The sequence below is a fragment of the Cylas formicarius genome, unplaced genomic scaffold (genome assembly GCF_029955315.1).
Source record: "Cylas formicarius isolate icCylForm1 unplaced genomic scaffold, icCylForm1.1 PGA_scaffold_9__14_contigs__length_23061073, whole genome shotgun sequence".
NCBI classification, from domain to species: Eukaryota; Metazoa; Arthropoda; class Insecta; order Coleoptera; family Brentidae; genus Cylas; species Cylas formicarius.
Window position 1 is genome coordinate 9,589,219 of NW_026844365.1, and position 24,460 is coordinate 9,613,678.

The 24,460-nt window shown below is 36.0% G+C and overlaps 1 protein-coding gene across 2 annotated transcripts in view; it reads left to right on the top strand.

The window, feature by feature from the left end:
• The window catches only part of LOC132707521 (homeobox protein caupolican-like), an 87,972-nt gene that overhangs the window by 27,133 nt on the left and 36,379 nt on the right, over positions 1 to 24,460 (top strand). Inside the window, exon 1 of one of the 2 annotated variants that reach the window (XM_060679413.1) lies at positions 20,958 to 21,233. The exons of the other annotated variant lie outside the window; for it this stretch is intronic. Within the exon in view, the coding sequence (XP_060535396.1) occupies positions 21,183 to 21,233 (51 nt within the window). The 5' untranslated portion in view covers positions 20,958 to 21,182. Of the gene's footprint in view, positions 1 to 20,957; positions 21,234 to 24,460 lie in introns of those variants that run through there. 2 annotated transcript variants of the gene reach the window in all.

Below are 24,460 nucleotides of genomic sequence, written 5' to 3' on the forward strand. Positions count from 1 at the left end.
AGAAAATTCCTTTTACTCTAGAGCCTTTTTAACAAATAGCAGAATTTTTTGCATGGAATTTTCTAAATCAACCTACCAAAATTATATAAAATCAGTTTTCAAAATAAAAACATTTGTCAAAAAGTTTAATTTTGTAAAAGTCATTAACGATAATGGTTTCATGGTTATTGATGGTTCATAGCTTTTGAAATCCCATTGCGTTATTCTTATAGAAAAGAAAGTTACATACTTTACTACTGGGTGCATATCACGGTGAAAATGCCTTTTACTCTAGTGCCTTTTCAACAATTAATAGATTTTTGTTATCTTTTTGACTTGTTAAAACATCATTTTTTTTTACATCTGTCAATACGATCTGAAGAAAGAATAGCCGAAAGAGACGCTATGGTAGTGAGAAACTCTGTTTTCTTTACAAACAAAAGTATCTACGGATCGGCCTAACCAATTTCAGTCATAAACCGATTAGGATTTCACTCGTTTTGAAAGAAAAATTGATTTTGGGATTTTGAAAATGGTATTCCGTCAGAGAATGGACAGAAATCACTCACAAATAAATTTCGCGAGAGATATGAACAAGTATACCAATTGAAGTCGTTGTTCGGGTGTATTTTGGTGTATGCTTGTGGACACTTTGAAACCTGTACGTTCATGTATTAGTAAGAAGGCAAACTTTTTTTTAGAGTGTCATTGTCTTCACTTTTTCTGCATGTGTTGCTAGTAGTTTTCCTCAAATTACCAAAAAGACGCATCTCACTACGTTTTAGGGCTGCAAAATGGGTGCGGTGGACTTAATTGATTCATCGTGGGTTCTCAGAGGTGAAACGCTTGGGTAAATACACCATTACTTATCCAAATTACACATCGTTTCGTAACAATAGGCCTGCCGCTCTATACGGAACTTTACCGCGACTCTAGGTGGCGGGTAATATCTAAAAAATGCTAATGGACGACTTTAAATATATTAAAACCAAGGGGCATCGTTATCCGTCCAACAGCTGCCCGGTAATGAGCGTCTGCGTTGAAGCGACGCGTAAGGAGCGTTTTTAAGTTTTGACAGAACGATGATGGCCACGTTAGATAAGCGTGTCGTGTTATGAAATCCGGATAGCACTAATAGCTGTTTAACCTGCGGGATACCAGGAACGCAGCTTAATCAAATAAGTGAAAGGTGTCTTAATATAATATTCGTGGCGTTTCTACTAAGCGGAATTGTTCGTTTCGGACAATTAATGGGCCCCGGTAGCTTTGTCTAAACTATTTGGTTACCAAACTCAAAAAATATATTGTTTTTTGCTTTTCCCGTATATTCTCCTTAGATTTGGTGAAACGATTGGTGAGAAAATTCATATTTTTAGCATAAAATGTTTACTGTTACTGTGCTGAGTAAATTTAAATATGTTTTGTGTCTAGGTCATTCAAGTAATCATTTTAGGGGAATGTAAATCAATCAAGTCGTGTTTCATTTTCTTATTTTCTGTATTCGTGCTTAGCATTATCGATTGAAGAATTCCAAAAAACGCTCAAAGGCAGCGGTCACATAATTAGGAGTACCAAAAGGTACAATTTGTAGCAGTCATTTTGAAGCTTCTACACCATACTGAAATGTATGGAAAGTACTTAAAGCTGTGACGTTTTTCTACATTATATTCTATATAAAAAATACATGAGTTGCGTGTTGGAGATCTAGCACCATGTATTTTTCGGGTATCAGGAATTTCAACACTGCAAACTACCGTGGAAAATAAAGAAGGCAAATTAGGGTATTAATTGAATTAAAATATTGAATATTAAGAAATCATTTAGAAAAGTGACTCATACTCGCACTTATGAATTTCATTCATAACAGTTGATGTTGTGGCTAGTACTTATAGTAGGCTCAATTTTCATCATTTTTATTCAATTCAATAGTATCAATCGTTAGTCTTTACCAAAAAAAAAACTTAAAAAGTGGGGGGTGCAAAAAAAAAATTACAACTTTTTTGAAGGGCTGTGACATTTTTCTAAGTACTAAAGTCATTGCGTTATTCATTTGCTTAAACAAAAAGTTACTTTATTTTATTAAAGAGCAAGATAAAGATAGCTTTATTTCCATAAGCCTTGAGTTACAAGTGTTGGATATTGTCAGTATTCTTATTACAAATATAAATAATATAAAATCATGTTAGTATAATTAATTAATTGATAATAATAATAATAATAATTGTTACATAAATAACAAATATAAAGTCAATAACAAACAACGACTATTTGATGTAAGAGACGGTCGGTATTTAAGTATTTGTATGTTAAGAGTCGGTCTAAATTTCTCCTGAATATCTGAGTTTCTTGAGAGCATATAAAGACTAGATTTGCTTTTTACATAAGCGGCACAATTTAGTGTGTACATAGTAGAGTATTGAGGAAATAGGTCACCATTTGAAAAATTCCACGGCTAGAACAGCATCCTAAAGACTTGCTCCGCCCGTGAAGAACCTCCCCAGCAAATCAAGGCGTAGTTAAGACAGGAATAAAATCGAAGTAATTTTACGACTCGCCGAACTTCAAAGTCACGGCAAACTTTGACAAATGTAACAATTTGCACATAAAATAGCGATTTCAAATGAAATTTTTGCAAATATCTCGCGCACCCTGTATGAAAGACGAAACCTGAAACTCTCACTCGACACAATTTTCGAGATTATTTAAACCAAATTATCCCATGTTTTATAGTTTTTCATTTATGGCTAATAATTTATCCACGAAAGCGGCAATTTTCAGGGCCTTTTAGATGTTTTTGCCCGTAATCGTCACACCCGGAAATGGAGGTTATAACCCTGGATCTTCCATGTTTCGCGTTGCAAGAATTTTTCTAAAATAGTAAGTGGTTTTCGAGATAGACGTAAATCGCAAATACAAAAATTGTAGCCCTTGATGCGGCCTATGACACTGTTTGAACAGATTAGCCATATTTTTTTTTACGATTTTTGATTTGCGGTTAATAATTTACTCTATAAAAGAACAATTTTCAGGGACTTTTAGATTTTTGCCTAATACTCGAAAACTTTCTTCCGCGTCTGCTGGTTAAAGAATTTTGCCGACCGGGTGAACGATTATGGAGGAAAAGATATTTTTCTTTAAACCAAAATTACCAAAAAAAAATTTCTGCGAATCTGGGATATCTGCGAATTTAAGACACTTAACACATTTCTTATATAGCACCAAATATCGGAAACACCCTGTACAATAGGTGAAAACCTTAAATACAGAAGTTTTAGCTTGTGTCTTTTGTGTCTTCTGGTTCAAGAATTTTTTCGTTCTCGTAAACGGTTTTCGAAAAATCGTTTTTGTAGGCCCTTGCACACGCGATTTTTTTAGAATACTTCCTGACGGGGCAAAGCTGTAAAGATGTGCAAAATATGAAGTCGATTGCTTCAAATTTCGGCCTATTTCATAGCCATGTCCAAAAAACAGTCGAAAATCCCGAAAAAAAAGATGGATGCCGGCGTTGGATCGAGGCCATTTCTTATAAGCTTATGTGTTTCGTGGAGGGTTAAAAAGGAGGCAGATTTCAATTTTGTAGCTCCAACGGTTCGGAAGTTATTCAAGAAAAACCAAAAGACGAGAACGGAGAACGGAGAACGCACAAACAGACAAAAATTTTATTTATTTTCTTCGATTGTGATTTCTGTACCAATGGCGATCCCGTAAAACCTACCGTTACCGAGATATAAATTTTTATACGAGCCTAGATACTTGCGAAAAATCGAATTTTTAGAAAGTAACGAGGGAAGCCTCCATCTGACGAAGCAATGAACAGAAAGTTTTTTAAGAATGTGATCCAAATGTTCGCACCAGGAATTTTACAACACTTTTTTGTTGGATACTATTTATAAAATAATTATGAACATTTTAATTATAATCTCACATTCTCTCTCAGGAATTATATTCTCCCACATTGCGTAGTTAAGCGTGCGAAGGCTTTGGACGACTTTTCAAAAGCCTTTGACCTGGTGGTCTACACTGTATTGCTGTCTAAACTGAGGATGACCGGATTTTGTGATAATCTTGTGGCATTCATAAAGTCATATCTGCATAACTGAATACAATATGTGGAGCTCCGCGGTCACTCATCGCTTGGGTTCATGACTAGTAGCGGCGTTCCCCATTCCATTCCATTGATATTCTTTTTTTTTGCTCTTTGCTAATGATGTGAAATTGTTTAGAATAGTTGATAGAGTGGTCGACTGTGTATCTCTGTAGAATAATTTGGAGATTATTGGTTCTTGGTGTGATTCTAATAACCTACCGCTGGGGGCAGATAAATCTGGATCACTTATTAGTAAGAAAATGAAAATGGGTGTAACATTTGATACAAAACTCTCCTTTAGAAATTATATCGATAAATCCTGTGGAAGTGCACTCAAAATGCTGGGATTCATAGTGAGAAACTCTAGCAGTTTAAAACTGTACGGTTCAACAGTGTGGCAACCAAAATTTTCTGAAACTTCTTCATTTTCATCTAATGAAATCGTAGGAGGTACCTTTCATTTCAATTTTTATATAAACTTTGCAATTCATTAGTGGATTGCCCTGAGTTGCTGAGCCAGGACTTTAAGGGCGCCACCTGTATTTCACTTAGTAACTCCAAGCACCAATTTTTTGATTAAAGGTGTTCTCTATCAGTTGCCGAAATTATTTAATGACTTCTGCAATGATATTAGCGTTTTTTTGTCTTAGTCGCTCACAGTTGGATGGATGTTAATTTGTTAGACAATAAAGGTTATTATTATTATTATTGTTACCATGGCAACAATTAATATTTGGGCAACCCTACTCAATTCACTCGTCCCTTGTCAACATGACTTGCATCACAACACCTTATTTAATTACCAATTCTAAGATACAAGATCTAATATAATAACTATTGAAGCATCTCATTATACAAAGTCAAATTAAAAAAAAAACTAATCCGTCCGTTTTGCCTTTCGTGCCATCATTTTATAGCTTTATCGAAAACGATACTAATTAACGAAAATTGGGTGACACTCGCCTCGTAAATCATATTCCGGATCATAATTAAAACTAAAAAGCGTTAATATATACGCTCGCACGAATAAACGTCGAACGATTTCATAGATATAAATGAAAAACACGTAAGCGCTATAAACGAGCGACAACGCGTAAATTTTATATATAAAAAAATCACTGAAGGGGGCACGTACGTATATATATCATCGTCCGAAATAAACGGTCCGGAAAACTGAATTGTAACGCCCGCGCGCCAAAATTCAACATCCGAATAAAATATAGACAAACGAATAAATTTGTTTTAATATACCCACACGGCGCGCCGTCACAGTTCTGCGTACAATTTGGGACCTGTCATCGCGAGCCCTATAAATATTTCCCGCTAAACGACGGGCGATCTTTTTCGATTGAGTCACTTTTCGTCGACACGACATCGAAAAAACGGTTTTTGCTTTTTAAACCTAGGTCGGAAAATAGTCGTTTATCTCGTCGTCATCTCCACTTCAAGTATTATGTATTAATGCCTGTTACGGTGCTCTTCCGCGTCTGCCTAAGCTTCAGCGGCCTGAGCATGTATAATTCAATATTTTTGAGGCATTCGTTCGGTGCTCATCCTGTCTACGTGCCTTTTCCATTTTTCTAAGATAACAATCTTCAATCTTTTCGATAAGCTCATATATGTTTTTACTTTTTACTTGGTATTTTCTTATACAGCCTTTAAATCATCTTGAGCCTGGATTCTGCTTTGTTCTTTCTTTGTCGTTTTTCATATCTTACTTCCGTATGTGAGAATTGGGGCGGCCACAGTTTTGGATAATTTTAATTGAATTTCTTTCCTAGTTTTGTCCTTTAACGTTCTTGTGATTGTTAACAATAATCGGTAAATTTAGTCACTCGAGTGCTCTTCTGCTCTTCTCTCGAATAATTTCCACATTAAAGATATTAAGCGTTCCGTCATACACTTTACCACATCCTTCCAATAGCAACGAAACCAAAAGCAATACCGCACTTGCCACTGTTATCCTTCCTTATATTTTCAAAACATCACTGACCACATATCAAAAGTTCCAAAGAAGCTCTGAAGAAGCCAACAGGATGATTGGCGAAACATTAGCAAGCAGAAGAAATCCCGAAGTTTTATAAAGTTTTTTAAAGAGTATTACAGTAGCCTGTGGAAGTGTCTCTGAAAAATTACGATTGATATTAGTATTTTTTGTAGAAACCGAATTTTAAAAATCAAGATGGCAATTACGCCCTCTGGTGGTTCAGATTCCCGAAAATTATTTCCGGCGTTTTCTCTTGGCCGATTTACGTAACAACGATTTCTATACATTTGCTTGTCTATCTTTTATTATCCAATGTAATTCTCAACAAAACAAGTTCTATGCTTATTTTTTCCTAGAATTGATAAAGCGCGTCTTCCCTTAAACAAAATACTTTCGTAAACGAATTTTTGAGTGTAAATCCAAGGATGTAATTTCCGAAACGCATTCTACCAGGAGATTTGAAAAGGGTCCGACCTATAAACACGTGTTTTTCGACCGCATTCTCGCATTACCGCATATACGTAATTAGCCACCGTGCCGTGGTACGACCATAAACGTCCGGGCACGACCCCATAAAACACGCAAAATGGCAGCCCATTGTTCGGTCGCCAATTATTAATTTCGCTCAAATTAAAACAATCTCTCAAACAACGTCGCTGTGAACAATCGGCCTCCTGTTTTCGAGCTGTAAATTGCCGAACGATAAACAATAGGTTCTTGGCAAGCCGTGGTTAGTAGTTGTTGTTTTCTTGTTTTTTTTTTATTCAACTCGAAGGGGCTACGGTAACAACTTGTGTGTCATGCGGGCGCAAATACACATACAGGGGTCAAATACGTGAGAGACCTCGACGAACGCGACATGCATCCGCAAGGTGTTTTCTTTCTACTATCGGACATTATTTACGCAAATTCAAAGTGACGTTTCTGTCGCTGAGGGACATTTTTCAAACTCGGTGAGTCAATTGTTCGCAAATTTGGATTCAAAAGTCGCCAACTTCAAACTTGTAAGCAAGTTTTCCTTTTGAGGACATTAGTAGTGAAATCCTTTACGCCATAAGCGCGTGAGACTCTCTGTTGGGGCCCGTAACTGTCAGTCTCTTTCCTAGATCCTCTGTATACACAATTGAAAATTTTGCTTCATGTCTCTGTAGTTCGGAAGATTCATGTTTTGTTTAACCCCGGGTTCTACTTTTCCAAAGAAAGTATCAGTTCCACTCCAAATGTCTTGCTTGCACTGCTGCGAATCTTTATAGTTCGGAAGGTTCCTGTTTTGCTTAACCTCTGGTTCAACTACTACTACAAATGTTTTGCTCGTTACTGAGAGATATCGTTATATATAAATAAGAAATGATTGTTAGCAATTTTTGTGATTTATTCTTCGTGGACTTGGTGGCATCATTCCAGGTTCGCAGGGGAAGTTAAGAACTAGAACACATTGAACTTCCAGATAACTATATGCCAATTTTTGAGGAAGCATGTTGTTAGTATTTATAAACATAAGCTCTCTAGTTGATGTAAAAATTGAAATATGTCTGCTCAAGTAAGTTATTGACGTATGAAAAAAAAAACAAAGTGAAGATTTTGATTACTATGTATGAATATTTCATTATACTCTTTGGGAGCCTGATATTTTCCCGATCTGCCCGCTTTGAGTAAATTATTTTTCAGAAAATAAAAAATATATACAAAAAATACAGTTAACAATTGAAACTATGACCAGACTCAGACTCAGAGAAGAACAACAACGAACGAAAGAAAAAAAAAAATCTTTCATGTCAAATGTCCATAAAATTATAAAGGATGAGCCGAAAAGAAGAAAGGATACAAAAAGCTTGGAATTGAGAAGAATAGAGATCACTATAATAACATTAATAATAAAAAAAGAAAAATTTTAAAAATCGGATAAGAAACACGAAATCTCCGCTTATCTTACATGAGACTGTTTTTAGGTTTTCCCCAGATCTTGTTGTTCTCGGTACTTATCTTTTCCTTATCGCCTTTATCTTCAATTTATCTTCGCCATATAAGACCCCATTTGTTCCACTATATATTTAGCCGCGGCCGCGCACCTAATTAAAATTAAAAACATACAAATTAAGTCGGGGGCCTCCGAAAAATTAAAAAAATAAAACAAACAAAATACAATAAAAATTAATGAATGTTTGTTGTCGGGGAATTTTAACTGGTAGGTATAGAAGGGGATACGACGAAATTCATCGTGTAAGTGTAAGCGATAAGGGCATGAATATTCATCGGGATATGTACAGTTTTAATTAAGCATAAATTCTACTTTTGCCTTCATTAAATCAACTAATACGCGGGGTTATCCGTTTGTGCATGTGTGAACGTGGAAAACGAACACTCGGAGTGGCAATATACATAAAAAAAATTGATTGATGTCTTGAAAAAACCATAGTGCCCCCTCAAGCTCACCGCATCCGACAATAATTTTACTGTTTTGGTAAAGTACTCGATCAAATGTTATTACAATTTTGAAAGATCCAATATTTTTGCTGTATTCAGTATAATTCCGTTTAAATATATTGTGAATTCTGTACATACTATTACTACAATGTATTTGGTTATTAACCGTATTCTTTGAAAGTTAATGTAATATCTTTCATATTTTGTTGCTAAATGCTTAATTTATGTATGTACAAATTTTATGGTTTTCTTTGTGGCTTTTATATCAAATAAATATACTAAACAATGTTTAGTAAATTTGTATCGTTTTGAGAAAATAAGGTCGACCACGACCTTGATCTCGAATATATCCAAGTCGTTTTCAACTAAAGTAAACAGTTGGGAACCACCTTATCAATTTTTGTTATACTTTCAAGGTAAAAAGATGGACGAATGATATGATGCGCGTTGCGCAATTAACGAACTTTCTAATAGGTGTCCGATTTGTTACTGCCATATTGTTGGTAGGGGTCGATATAGGTTATAGTTATAGTTATAGATACACAGCTTTAATTGCTATAGCTGTAGCCTTTCCCATCGGATAATAAAGCACAACATCCAAGCTAGGAAAACCGCAAGGTCGTTGTGGGCAGATAGTTCAATGTTCAATGTTATTAGTACTATAGTGCTATTCAATTAGTGACGAGAGCATCTTTTATTATCGGTTTCCCATTTCTGATTTAATACTAATACCAATCTTCGCACGCAATTTTTTTGGAAGCACAAAAGCATACTGTGGAAATAAAAAACAACTTAAAAGTATAAACAGATTAAGAGAACAAAGGAATTTAAATGAAGCAGGCAAAGAATGAAGGAAAGTCCAGTTAGTTGGTTATTGGTTAGGTTGGACAAAAAAGGATTATGCAAGGTAAGAAAGGAGACGACGAGACGAATGGATTAATGAAGTGAAACGAGAGGAAAAAGAGTGCTTGAATGAAAGGTAAATTTCGAACCTTTCTTTATATTATTATTACTAATATGTATTTGCCAAAACATTGTCTAACTCCTAAGACATCCTAGATGGGTTGCGATTGTCAAGTCCTGAGTGAACTTCCGTCTCGTTTCCTCCCATAAAATTTCGGACAATACGCGTTTTTGCTAATTATAACCACCTTCTGCATATTCTTATATAAGTTAACACTGAGGCACAACTTTTGCGCTTCAGTACATTTCTTTGAGACAACACAATGAGCCGCATAGTATTTACATTTCTTATTTTACATTGTCTTCTAATCTGTTCTTCCAGGTCACGGTATTTAAGTACTAATATTGTCAGTTTTCTTTTGCATCAAATTGTCGTTATTTGGCACGGCTATATCAAGTATTATTATTATTATTATTGTTAATTATTACGTATTTCGCAAATCTGAATCAAAAATTCGCAATGGAAATAAAAAAAAACGTTTATAAACTACAAATGGCCCCACGCAACAACTTTTCCCGGCATAACATATTATTAGCGCAAAACGTACTAGGTTTAACAAGCAATTTAAACTACTTAAATTGCACCGCCATTATTCATTCCCCTTCGACGTGGAAACGGCCCGTAAAAACGCGTTAATCTCCTACAAATCTACACCCGTTCACAAACGCTAATGTTATTTTGATTGGCCTTAAAAACATTCCTTTATCATCTTTTAATATAAATTTTCGGTTTGGAACGGCAAAATAAAAAAAATGACCGGACGATTTAAAATATTAATAGAGTGGACAGCCACCTGCCCCGATAATGAGGGGTTCTATATTGCCGACTTCTTTATTAGAACGCAAAGGGTGCCTAAATAGCCCGAAGGAGGTCGACCGATCATTATACGAGGTGGTTAAAAAGAAAAAGCTTCCGAGAGCTTCCAGAAAATTGTGGGAGGATAAAAATAACCGTCATTTGTAAAAATACATTATACTTTGTGTTTCAAATTCGGCTCTCATCGGATACTGTCAGAAATGCAGAACCAAATAGGTACACGTTTTAAGACGTTAGTTTAAAAATTTTTGTCTTTCTTAAAAAAAATATGTAAATATATATAAGAAAAAACCTGTATAATATTTTGGATTTTTCGAAAAAACTAGAGAAGCAGGACAAACTCCAAAGACAAAAACCTATTTAAAACTGAAAAAATCCAATATGACAGCCCAAGAGATATTAAAATTGATAATGCCTGAAATAAAATGTCCTAAAGGGTTTTTGAGCATAAGATAAAGCAAGAGATGTATTCGTTGTGTATGTATAAACATTAACTTTTAACTGATTGGCCAGGTACACAGTGCTGCGAAGGGGTTAATTTCTCGGAAAACTTCGGGTGTTTCCCGTCGTTATCGGTGAAAGTTCGGGCCATTGTTAATAATCACAAACGTCTGTAAGTCGGTCTAATGGCTCGTAAATTTTGAATTGCTGGATTTCAAAGGGGAAGTATTTAAGTGTTTCTTTTATTTCATTTTTTGTAGGAATTTATCTTTGTATCTATAATTTTTTGTAAATAAAGTTTTCAAATATAACTTATTCTTCTTCTTCTTAAGGATTGTGATATGTTGTGATGCTTCTCTGATTCATTACATACCTAGTCAAGTAGAATATTACACCACATCATGGTCAATATTACATTTAAATATAATCTTAAAAATTAAAAAATATAAGTTAATAACGTAAAAAGTTTCAATCAAAAATAATCTGCGGTTCCCGATAAAATGAACCAAAAAAAGCTCCATAATAAAGGACACTAAAACTAACTGACTAACTAATTTGGCAAATAGCTATTTTATTTTTGTATTTTTATACGAACGATTTTCTAGAATCGTAACTTTCTAGATGCATGTGTCGTGAAGATAAATGAAATCAGATTGGACTTTGTCCGAATCGATGACTTGCTGATTATCCTGATAATAACGAATCTCTGTTCGAAATAATTTTAAAGTAAAGTTTTGATTTAAAAAATATATATCGCCTTTTCACACAACGAGGCAGATGTAAAAATGTAGGAAGGCAAATGGATTATCAAAAAGTACATAAGATGTTTACGTTAAGTATTTAGAAAAAAGTGAATGAAAATAGTTATGTTAGTTAACTTTTAAACTATAGATCTACAAACATCTTTTGACCAATTTGGCCTAAACAATTGATTTGAATACCTTTTGGATGTGTCTCGGGAAGTACCAGTAGTCCAAATAGCCCATGAGGTAGCGAAGTGAGATTGTTAAACATTTTTTGAACAAACTTAGCAAATTTGGAAAATTTGAATTGTCAGTATGTGCCATTTTAGCAACCAGTAAATAGAAGTAAAGGCTTAACTTTATTTAGATAGTAAACTAAAATTTCATATTCATTTTCAAACCGAAGACGTTTGCAAAAACTGTAATAAATTTTTCTGCTAAATATTGAGCAAATTTTTGTAAAAATGTTTTTCTATTGGCCACACAAGTGCACGACTGACGGTCGTTCTAGAAAGCTGAGAATAATTTCTACACATTTTTCATTTTCAATAAAATATTGTTACCGTAGGTCATATGGCTAATACTTCTCACGATTCAGTCGAAAGCAATTCCTAGCGGGACACCGGGCATACGCAGGGTTTAAGAATCATATTATAGTATATTTAGAACCCTGTATATAAAGCAAAAATTCTCTTTATTTTCAAGATCGTCTCTCTCAAATTTCCAAATATTCGGACAGTGATGTAGTCACTCAGTAACACTCAGTAAGTACAAAAAATTGCCAATTAGTTGTAGTTTTGAAAGAGTATCAAATTTCGAGAAAAAGCAATGACGTGCTTTATAAAAGTTTGTAAAAAATATTGGCATGTGTTCGAGTCTTAGTTATTTCCAAGAGAATTACGAACACTGTTAAAAATCTTGCAAAAGTGTATGGGACTTAGTCTCTTTCAAATATCGTATATTTAAGATTGGCACATACAAATAAAACCAAAATTCTCAGTGACGTGCATCAAAGGACAAATTGCTAATTATCTCAAAAAAAGTTGCCAAATTAAAAATTGCAGAGACGCGTTTTATTTTTATAATATACCTATTTTTACGATAACCGTAGTCATTTTGAAACAGTACCAAATTTAGAGAAAAAGCTGTGGCGTACGTTAAAAAACTTACAAAACTCGTAAAAAAAATATTGTTTCGGTTGTATGTTTTACAGTTTGACGCAAACGTTCGTTGTGATATACATTTTTCGTAATGGAAAACGTCCGTTCCGTCAAAATCGATACAAAGAACGGCTGCTTTACGTATAATTACTATACGCTCCGACACCGTTGTGGGTCCCATTCAGTCTAAAAACAATAACATCGTGCCGTGCAATTCAAACACGATCCTTTTTTTATTATTATTAATAGCCCGACGCAATGCAAATAGATATAGACCGCAGACAATGGGACCTTGTAATGAATACATTAACTATTATTTGTAAGGAACACTTATGAATTTTTAAACGCCTCGTATGTGTGCGTCTCGTATACGATTGTGTTCTATACGTGATTTTTTTTTGTGTCTCGTGCGCGTTGGACTCACGTTTCGATCGTGTACCTAGACTGGCTAAATATGTGGAAACGTTTGGTGAGCGAAAATGCTAAATATTGGGAAAATATTGATTCCAATAGCGAATGAAAAAATTAAAGATGTTGAAAAAATATTTTCATTCCTGAATGAACATTTCAACAAAAAAACTAACAAAAATAAACTAAAATTAATTTAATTAATTACGAAAAAAAAAACATTCCTGTCAAACTGCCTTTTCAAATCGTCAGACCTTTAATGCAAATAATGAAGGCAACAACAAATGTTTAGGCCTTAATGCAAAAGTTTAGAACAACGGAAAGCAGAATGACAATCACAAAAGACGAAATAACTGGAAGTCAATTTTTTTATTGTTTTAAACAAATTAAGTTATTCTAAACTTTACATTTTTTGTTTTTACATGACAGGTTCCGAAACTTCAATAGAAGAAAAAGAACAAGCAATATGACTGACAGTAAGCTTGACGAGATTCCATTAAAAGGAAGTTCAAATTTGGTTGTGTTGAGCTAAAAATATAAACATATGAAGGCAAATTGGCGACATTGACGAAATCAAAATGTGATGGACAGAGACACAGAAAACAAAAAACACGAATTAACAATTTAAAACAGAAAAAAATATGTTAACGTGTGGACAGTGGTTTTGCCAATACATTTTAATATTAGAATAGAATAGAAACTGAAGCGAAAATAAGATAAAGATAAAAATATGCGCTAACATATAAAAATTCGGTTTTTGATCAGCGAAATTCCTAAAATTTCTCTATGTATTTCAATAACTGCGCTAAAATGCATTTCCAGTAATTTTTTTTAGGCTTACAACTCCTCGGAATATTTCTGCACAGAATTTCTCAGAAATGCTAAGAAATTCTTCGGGAATTAATAAGAACTCCACAGGAAATAATTCATCCGTTGCTTCAAGTATCATATGCCTATAAATCCTCGAAAATGCTTTTTCGAGAATAAAAAAAAGGAGAATAAGATTAAATCGATCGGAATTCCCTTTATACTTATATTTCCTTGGAATTTCTCTAGAACTCTTGGGAATTCTCAAGTAAGTAGTTAGAATTCCTCTGCAATTTCCTGGAATTCCTCGTGGAATTCTTTGACAACTCTTACATACTGCGGTTTACCCCTAGTAAAAAATAGAAAAAATTGCAAAAGACACCGACAAAATTCTTTAAAAAAAAACATAAAGCGAGGAAATACTTTGACGGGGCACCCCGATAAAACCGATTCGTCGCCCCCCGCGACGGCTTCCCGACAAGTTTTAAGTTACGACTTTCGGGTATACTTTCGTCCGGCGCCAGCATACCATCCGCCTACCTGGGACGAGGTGTTCCCTCGTGAGCCTCCCATAGACTCGGATGTAGATAAGAATTTTCCACAGTGACACAGGACCAGCAGAGAGAGAGTTATGAATGAAACGGTTTTCGGCTAGTCGGGGGCCCCCCGGGAGGGGGTCGGCCCGTGGCCCCCCGTGAAGAATCGATAATGATTTAATGCCATCCCGGAGGATTATATGGCCGGACGGATTATCGTTTGCTAGAGGCGGATCAGTGCGGTTTCGGACAAAGGGTTGATCTCACTGTTTAAGGGTTGTAATCGTCGGGTACTTAAGGTGGACGAAGACGTGACTCTGAATTTTGACAGGGAATTTTCGTAGGTACTTTCTTTCCTAGCGTCTGCGGTACATAAACAAACGCGTTATTAAACGTTAAGGCTAATTCGAATGTCCGGGTGTCCACGAGATTATAGATTAGGGGTTTGCGTCGAAAGGTATTTCCTTCAAATTTGTACCGCATGTTAAGTTAAAAAAACTACTACTATTTTTGCAGCATTGTATTTGTCTCTTTCAACTGGATATTCCAATTCGAAATGGCGGCTCTATAGGCCATTTTCTAATTAATAACATTACCAAGAAAACGAGAGAATGTCAAAATCAATGTTTTTAAGAAGACTTCTTGGTATTTTCAACTGCTGGTTACTAACAAATATGACATTATTGTTTCTCAAAATATGCACTCCGATTCGATAAATCCAATCATCAAAGTATTTCTCCCACATCGATTCGGGCACCTCCATAACCTGCTTTTTAAACGCATCAATCGCTTCTTCTGGTGTCAACAATCGTTGCCCACGTAATTTATTCTTAATATATGGGAATAAAAAGAAGTCATTCGGTGCTAAATCCGGACTATATGCTGGATGGATTATCAAATCGACGTTTTTAATGCTCTTCTGATCGGTGAGAGCTGTCGTCGTGGAGTCTTCGGCGGTTGGTTTTTCTAATTTCGGCAAACAAATGGTTGTGTACCATTCAGAATTGACTGTTTTACCTTTCACCATAGAAAGAGTTGCAATGTGGCCAGTTTTCCTGAAAAAACAGGCTACCATTTTTTTCGCCCGCACAGTCGACCGTATGGTATTTTTTTTTTAACATTTCCTTCGACCACTCAATACGAGCCTTTTTTTGAGCCGACGTCAAATTGTGTGGAATCCAACGCGAACAAATTTTTTTAGCGGCCAAATGTTCATGAAAAATTGTATGTATGCTCGTCCCACTAATGCCCAAATCTCATGGTAAGTCACATAACGATCCTGCAAAATCAGATTCCGCACTGCTTCGATGTTTTTTTTGGACAACCACCGATTTTGAACGACCTTCACGAAATTCGTCCTTAAGAAAACTACGACCACGATGGAACTCCGAAAACCAGCGATAAACAGTAGTCCTAGATAGTGCTTTAACTCCAAAAGTCGACTTAAGTTTATCGAACTTGTCCATGGCTAAAGTTGTAAAAAATTATTTAACCGTCACATTTTTTAAAAATTATCACAAAAAACACAAACAACACTCTTTCCCCCTAACTGAGCAAACCTAACCTCAAAATTTTAAACTCCCCTATAAAAACGTTTGTCGACAGATGGCAGGACCAGTTTAAGAAAATCCCGAAACATAATAGGCAGCCTCCTAGTATTAGATGTTAAAAATTGCTCGTATAATCTGTTGAAACTCATGAATTTTTTTTATTAGTAACATAGGGAACTTATTAAATTAGTTTTAGAATTGTGTGTATGCAGCAACGAAAAGATTTATAAGTTAAACATGCTACAGGAAATATCCGATTTCAGTCCATTTTATCTGGCCTAGGATATATTAAAAGGTCCTACCGTTGTTAGGAACTTTGCACATTTCCTAGGACATGCTAGTTTTTAGGAAAAACCAGAATGAAAAATAAAATATCGCACACTTAAAGTGGAAACAAACTTTTATACAGGAAATGTTAGAAAACTAAGCTAAAGTCTCCATACGTTTAAATTATTTAATACGTCATCAATATAAAGGTTTAATTGATGAGGTAAGTTGTTTTTGTATTTTTGTAATGTGGTCTATGTGCATTTATATTACAAACGATAGGTTTCTTCCATGAAATGAAGTCACTGCCAGATCGATTTAATATACCTGAAACACCGATGCGATGCCGGAAATAAACATTATATTCTCATAGTGGCAGTGAATTTGTTAATAAAGTTATTTTTGAACTGAGCTATGGCCTGAAGTCATTAAGGTTCACGGACAACCGCGATATAGCCAAAGTCAAGGATCACACACCATACAGATCACACACCTAAATAGAGCTTTACACCAAGGAATTATGATGTCTCCCTATAGGCCACTGTCTGGTATAGAACACACCAAAAGGGATACTGCGACGTTTACATTGAGCGAATAAGTTATTTAAAACATACGCACTGAAGAAGATTTAGAAAGAGTTATTTCACCAACAACATCTGGTAATGGACAATTACGCGTCGTTGAAGGTGAAATAGTACCTGATACCTTAGAACCAGAGACCTCGGAGATGAGAAACGGGAAGTTTAAACCACTTAAACATAAAAGTAGATGGAAGAATCTATCGAGACCAACATAGGCAAAGTTCCAGCTCTAGAGTCGGATTCGTTAGAAAACAGTTGAAGCAGATGAAACCTACAAGAACATTGTTGCTTTGCTTATACTGAAACACGAATAAATTTTAAAATGCACATTCCGATTCCGGTTTAGTCGCCATATTTAATTAAATCTACTTAAACTATGTACAATGGTTTTGGTCCTCTGGATAATTTCCTAATACTGATCACAATATTTTCGTATGTCCTAAAACTCATCCATACCAGTGAGTTCAAGGAAATATACCAAGTTAATAACGGTAGAAACTATCAGTATGTCCTAGGCCGAAATAAAATGATCTGAAATCAGATATTTCCTGTAAGAGACACATTTCTTTTAATATTCTTTTGTTTTCCTAAGGAAGGTAATTTGAATTATTAGAATATTGGTAATAGGGCCGCCATTTTGGATATGAGGAGTGAAGTCAAAAGGCCTAGATTCCAGGACTGGAAAAAATATACAACGTTATGGAAAGCATTGTTTGGAATATCACTTTCCTACTGTGTCTATAAAAATGTTCCCAATAACGTAACCGTTACGTTCATACATTTTAATCCAATGAGAATTAGCAGTTTTGTTAATAAGATATTGTGTAATATTGTTCTCCCTTATATGCCTGTTACCGACAAAGTTGGAAATTCGGAATTGTATAGAATTACTAAGAATTAGACATTTTATTAAATAAATTATATTATATACGTCTGAGGGATGGAATACCAAACCGGAAGTGACAAAAAAATCTACAAATTATGTAAATACTTTTTTAAGACAATTCGGCACCTACGAGCGCATCATTGCGTATATATAGTCGGAATTATACTTCAGTTCGCTGATTATTACAAATTACAGCTTGCTGTTGACATTATATTCATTATACAGTGTTTGACAAAAAGTCATGTTACCTGACGAATGTTTCAAAGGTATCAATTTGATTAACCAATATGTTTGATCGACAGTGATGAATATTTCACATAACCTTAAATAAACGTACATAAAGAATGTATGACTATCCGACATCCATTTTCTTCGAAAGTTCACCGTTGTTTGCAATATATTAAACAAAAACGACGTCATTAGGACTATACATATTTCTTACTGTTTCGTCTCCCCTTTATTCCACATTACCGCCCCCTTGACCCGACTAAAAAACGCATTTTCGGGTACGCGGTGGCCCGCCTCCCACCTCTGTCATGAGTCCCCCCAACCACGTCCGCCTCGGTTTTGATTTTTAACACGGAAAGTCACTTTGCCCTTACGCCCGATAGGCAATGTCGTCCGCGTAAGCGCGTGTCTCGACAACTGGTAAAGAGATATGCTTTCGGATATGTTTATTAAACGGACAAGTCGTAAAATTTAACTTAAAAGGGGAACGATAAGATTGAACAAGTTGCTGGTTTTTTCTCTCTCTCTCTCTCTCTCTCACTCTCGCCCTATGTAAGTCGCGCGTTTGGGGAATTGTCAATTTACGCGCCTGTTATCGTATGTGGTAATACTTCGAGACGTACAAAATATTGTGGCGGGAAGTACATCCAACTAGACTGTACTAGTTCTGGGTACTATCAGACACTAACTCCCCGCCTCCATCACTCTCATTTTTTTATATGACATCGTTATTTTTCGGGATATTCAAAAGTTATATAGCTGCAGGGTTCTTTAATTACATCGGGGTTTTTGGAAAGAAGCAAAGGTTTAGGTACCTTGTGAAACCTAACAAGCATAATATATTATGCAACAAGTGTGGCAAACGGCATTTGACTCACGAGTTTGTTTGACATGAGCGGAGCGAGTGACTTAAAAAGTTTTTCTACTCCCGTCTGTAAAATACCTAATTACACACCGATTTAGAGTGCAGGAAGCGTCACTTTACCACGTCAGTTTCGTTTCCCGCGGATCCGAGCCACGTCGGACATTTACGTGATTTTACCGCACGCGTTTGGGAGCAGTGAGCGTATTCGTGTTCTTTTGCGAAAATGTACCCAAAAACTAACGTTCGTAGAAAAAGTATGATATGCAACACGTTCGGTAAACTTCTTAAGACAATCGTTTATTAAACACTCGCTGCGCTCGTGCCAAATAAACTTGTAAGTCAAATGCCGTTTACCGCACTTGTTGCATAATATACTATTGAGTGTTGTTACTCGCTTTTGTCGAAGGGAAATCTGAAACAAAAATTCCCCTAAAATTAAATATCTAACAACTACTTAATATTTAGTTAATATAAACGAAGACTTTTTACATTCACCACACACCTGAAATTATAAATTCAGAAGACAATTTGCGAATATAAGTTGAGTTTTAAACCTTCTACCATTTAATGATAAACATTCTTTTTGCCTTTATGTTGTAAATTTCTGGTAACTTATAAAGCCTGCTGTTTTTTCCTTTTCAAATTTCCTTGAAATTTTTATCATACCTTTTGGTGTTAATTTATCTAAGTACAATCCAATCTTGAATTGACATTATCCTATATAGAGAGATAGCTATTTAGTTGGCAATACTACAAAGATAGACAGGAACGACCCATAAAAAAGAAGACAAGACTAAACAAACACACCGAAAAAAGATAACCATGTTCTAATTTTTCTATTATTTCCCATGTTTTGACTCCTAGGAACGTGAACCGGCAAAAATTATAATAAAAAACATATTATTATTAAATAATAATAGGTACCTAACACTCTAAAATTGCAAGATGTTATTTATAAATCACTCAATAAAGAATTGGTCAATTGACCAACGGTTATTTAAAAAGTGGTCAATTAACCGGTCTACTACACTACTAACTACACTACTACACTACTAAATACAAAAACCTCCACCAACTGCAATCTTCGATTTGTTTCTATGAATGCCTCTTAAAATATTAAGCCAATAGATAAATGCAGTAAATACTTTGTGTTTTTTAAAACTAAAGCAAGTCAAAAAGGAGTCGTGCAATGAGAACCTCACGACGTCGTTGAGGGCCTGCCTCCAGATAGCGATGCTATAGGATATTGTTGAGAACTTCAAAGTATAGTAAACATTTACTAGTGCCTTGGTAAGGAGAGTGTTTTTTAAAGAACTCAACATAAAGAGATTTTTTATAGGTACCATCCGTTTCATTTTAAATTTCTTTAATTTGAAGGCTAATACAAGACTTGAATAAAATGCAGACATCTAGCCCCAAGCTTCAATTTATATATAATAAAAACTGGAAGAAATAAAATACATCATGGACAACTAACTTAATATTACAATCATCAACAAAGGAGACTCCGTAAACGAGAGGTAAGACTTCAACGCAGAGTATATTCTTCTGACAAAGAAAAACAATTACTGAGATTCATGAAGATACTATCTATACCCGTTTTAAAAAGTTGTTACCGATAAAGTTTACTACACAAAACATTGTGGCAAGTCCGTTTATACACCTTTTTATGAAATTTTTGAGCTGCATAAGCAATGATGTTAGTTTTTTAAAAAAATTAATCCAATAAATGTGACATAAAAATTTATCGCACCCCCAGGGATACGCACGTGTATCCCCCTTGCCGCTTATTTACAAAACCCGTACTCTCGTGTCACCCGCGCGAAACCCACCCCCGCGTCCAGGCGGGCCGAAAAACGCGGCAACGCCGCACGCGTTCTCGACGCCGAAATACAAACGATTCAGCCGATTCATTCCAAGCCAGAACACCTTGTTACCAATAAATTCAGTTAACGTAGCGTTCTTGTTGGATAGAGTGGTGGGATTTGTTCGGGGATCTGCACGGCACCATAAAACAAGATAGAAAACGCGTGTATTTCTCCTACTCGGGTCGGCGAGGGCGGAGCCACGGCCGCTGGGCGTGGCCGATCGGCGGTGGGGAGCCAATGCGACTCGAGCTACGCGCGCTGGCTCCGCGTTTTCCGTGTAGTTGTTGGCCCGAACCGTCCGCCGCGACCCGCCCGTCGACCGAGAACGGGCGAAGTAAAAAAAAGGAAAAGATAGGCGCTCTCTCCACGGGCACCGAAGGACCGTTACGCCGGCTCAGTCGCTATCAGATCGCCGAAACGACGAGGTCGGCGCCGTCGCCGTTTTTCACACACTGTTTTTGTTGACGTTTCGTGCGCGTCCGCGTATACCACCCCCCTCGGATGGATTAACGCGTTGTGCGGGTGTGTGACAGTGATTTTTCGACGTGCGACGTTTCCAACTTGAGACTGGAAGGTGCCGGGGTCATGGCGGCTTACGCCCAGTTCGCCGGCTACTCGTATCCGACGGCCTCGCAGGTATTTACCGATTTTTGGAGTCCGACGGCTCGGCTCTGGTTGTTTAGCTGGTATTTTAGACCGCTTGGTCTCTTTGAGAACTATTTAGTACCATACGCTGGGTTTGTGAAGCTGTTCCCGGTTCAATTTTAAGCGCCAAGTTCTTTATGTCTCATTCGTACGATCAACAATCTGCACTTTTAGAATGTTCCTTAAAAGATGGTTCTACTCTACCCATAGCTGCTTTCGACTGACTTCATTTTGGATATAATTAATGTCAGGGGATGGAAGAATGGAACACTTTTCTTTGATACTTCAACTGTAAAATTTCATTTAATTAATGTCCGTTTCTATCTCCTCAGACCGTACTACGATGTACAATATATAAAACGCTATGTCTTTGTTTTTATCCCATCCGCTACATAAAAATTATTCTCTGGTTCGACTCGCTGGCTTGATCTCGAGCTTTCATCTTTGGATTATGTTGAACGCATTAGTCTACAAACATGAAAAATATGTATGTTTCGCTTTCACATACTAACATATACCCTTCATTACTTCTGCTCAATATTGTCAAACATACAACTAAGTTTCAGGTCTACTGCGTATGAATTCTATTTAGCCGTAACATTTTACTGCACAGTAGTAATGTTTGACCACGCGTAAATCAAACTCCAAGACGACTGTGATATTGCGCTAACAACTGATAACTAATGATCATTATTTCTACTCAATCTTGTAAAACGTATGACCAACTTTGAGGTTTGACCACGGTTAAATTAAAATTAGACTGTACAAATAACTGGACTGACACAGTTAACAGTAATAAGTGATAAGAAATTATCTTAATCAGTTCTGCCTAATCTTCTGTATGTAATGTATGACCAAATTTCAGGTTTGACTGCGCTTAAATTTCATTTATCCTTCCTTCACGGTTAAAATATATTAAAAGTAGACGACGAAAATACAGCCAGGGCTAACTAAAAACCTTTAAAAGAACTCTCGCATAAAGAATTTCATCTTCCGACGCTGCAGCCGTGCGTCAACCAGTTACCCTTAACCAGTTAACCAATGACTGATAGCTAATGATCTTCATCTTTACTCAATGTTATTTTGATATTTATGAAGAATCATAAATTGTATTATTTGTATCTTTTAGGCATTTCGCTATTTAATGGTTGCTGTTACTTGGTCTATAAGTCTTTTTGAGCCTATGATGAACTTTTTAGAAGCGTTTTTAGGTAGTTAGTTAAGAAGTCTTAACGAAGCAACTGCATTATTTGTAAAAGATCGACTTGGCATACGAGTTTTGCATCAGCCACAGCGAATTATGTTTGTAAATCCCAAAAGTAAGAAAACTGCCCTATATCTCACACGACGGGGATAAATCAAGCTCCGCCTCTCGTTTATTTGGCGGTGCATAAAGAAAACAAACGATAGTGGCATAGTTACACGCGGAATATTAAAACGATATTAATGCCCGACTAGACGGTAATACCCGACATATGCCGCGATATTTCCGTGATTATTCTACTATCTATATATACGCTACAAGCGTTTCGACATATCCACAAACAGATTAAAACAAACCCATAGGGCGGACACAAATTCTCCGGCAAAAAAAAAACGGACTAATGAACAGATGTTCAGACAACGTATCCATTTTATCGCTCATTTAATGCGACACAAAGTGATCGAGTATCTCTCCGCATCAAATGGGAAAATGATGTATATAAGCTCTCCGGTCTGTAGTGAGTCCCCCGTGTCGTTTCTCTCTCTCTCTCTCTGCGCGTCTCTCTAAATTTGTTTTCACACCAAACAACTCGACTTGTTTGTTCGATGTTGATTGTAAGGTGTTTGTTGAGCTAATGGCACCGCCAATTGTTGATAAAAGCGTTTTGATTCGGATTTAATTCGACCGATTGCTGGAGCGTTGGGAAAAAAAGACACGAACGCTGACAGCCGGGATTATTTTTCTGACTCATTAAGCTGATAATGAAGACCCGATTTGGAGGAATTAGGCGCTATCACAGCCCGCTTGACGCAGCGTTTTACATTACATCTGTGTTAAGAGGCAAATCCAAACGTACGCGTATGCTTTTGTTACTTTGTTAGTTGGTTTATCCGATGTATAAATGACTCCGGCGGCTCACAGCCTGTAGCTCGCTCATTGTCGCCTGTTAGTGGTTGATGGATAACACACTCAAACATGTATACTTTATAATCGTGTAAATACTTACAAATATCAAGAAATAATGACGCAGAAAGGGCAGAGCAAAAAGTGGACCCATTACATTCTTGGTATAGTATATAGTACTTGCCTTCAATCGAAAATCCTTTGAAACAAATATTTATACCCGAAAATGGAAAACATTCATGTATACTCTTTTGATAGTTCATCTGTGATAGATAGATAGAAAGCGGCTACAAAAGTTTATTGGAAAAATAAAGAGATTTATGCAGACAAAATTGTGTCCATGAATGTATCAAATACGGCAACTCCTGTACTGGAATTTAATAGTTCCAAAGTACTTTTTATAAAACTTCCTGATTCCTCCTGCGTCGGTTTTTGTGGACTCGAACTAGCTGACGTTTCGCCAACCATCCTGTTGGCTCCTTCAGAGCTTGCCTGAAACTGTTAAGCCGGTGGAAGTGTCTTTGAAAAAGTTCCAAAGTAGTTTTATTAACTGAAAAATATATTCCAACAGAAAAATGCTTCGTTGGAACGTTAGAATAAGTCGCTATTAAAATTGAAATAAAGCAAGTGCTTCAACACGCAACACGATAAAGGAATAAATTGATAGTTCTTTGCTTATATGACTTTGCAGCAGATTGATTTTCTAAAAGATTTCTTTCATGTGGTGCTTATATCTTTTGAATTGAGAAATATTGAAAAAAGTGGTGCTGTGACATTGGATACAGCCCCATCACTCCTGGTAATCGGGAATGAACAGTAGAATGATTTATTTATTTATTTATTTAGTTACACTGTTCAACTGAATAAACCCAACTACAAAACAGGGACATAAGTGACAAATTAAAACAAAAATGCAAAAGGTCAGCAAAATGCTCATGCAACGTAAAACAAAACAAAAATAATTATATGCCATTCCTTGAAAATTATGTTTTAACTTCACGTACAGAAGAAGAAAATATATCAACCTGGAAACTTGCATATTCTGTGGGAAGGCGAAAATTTTAAAATATTCATACGCCGCGTAGAAAGGTAAAAGGTTTGATCTACTCTT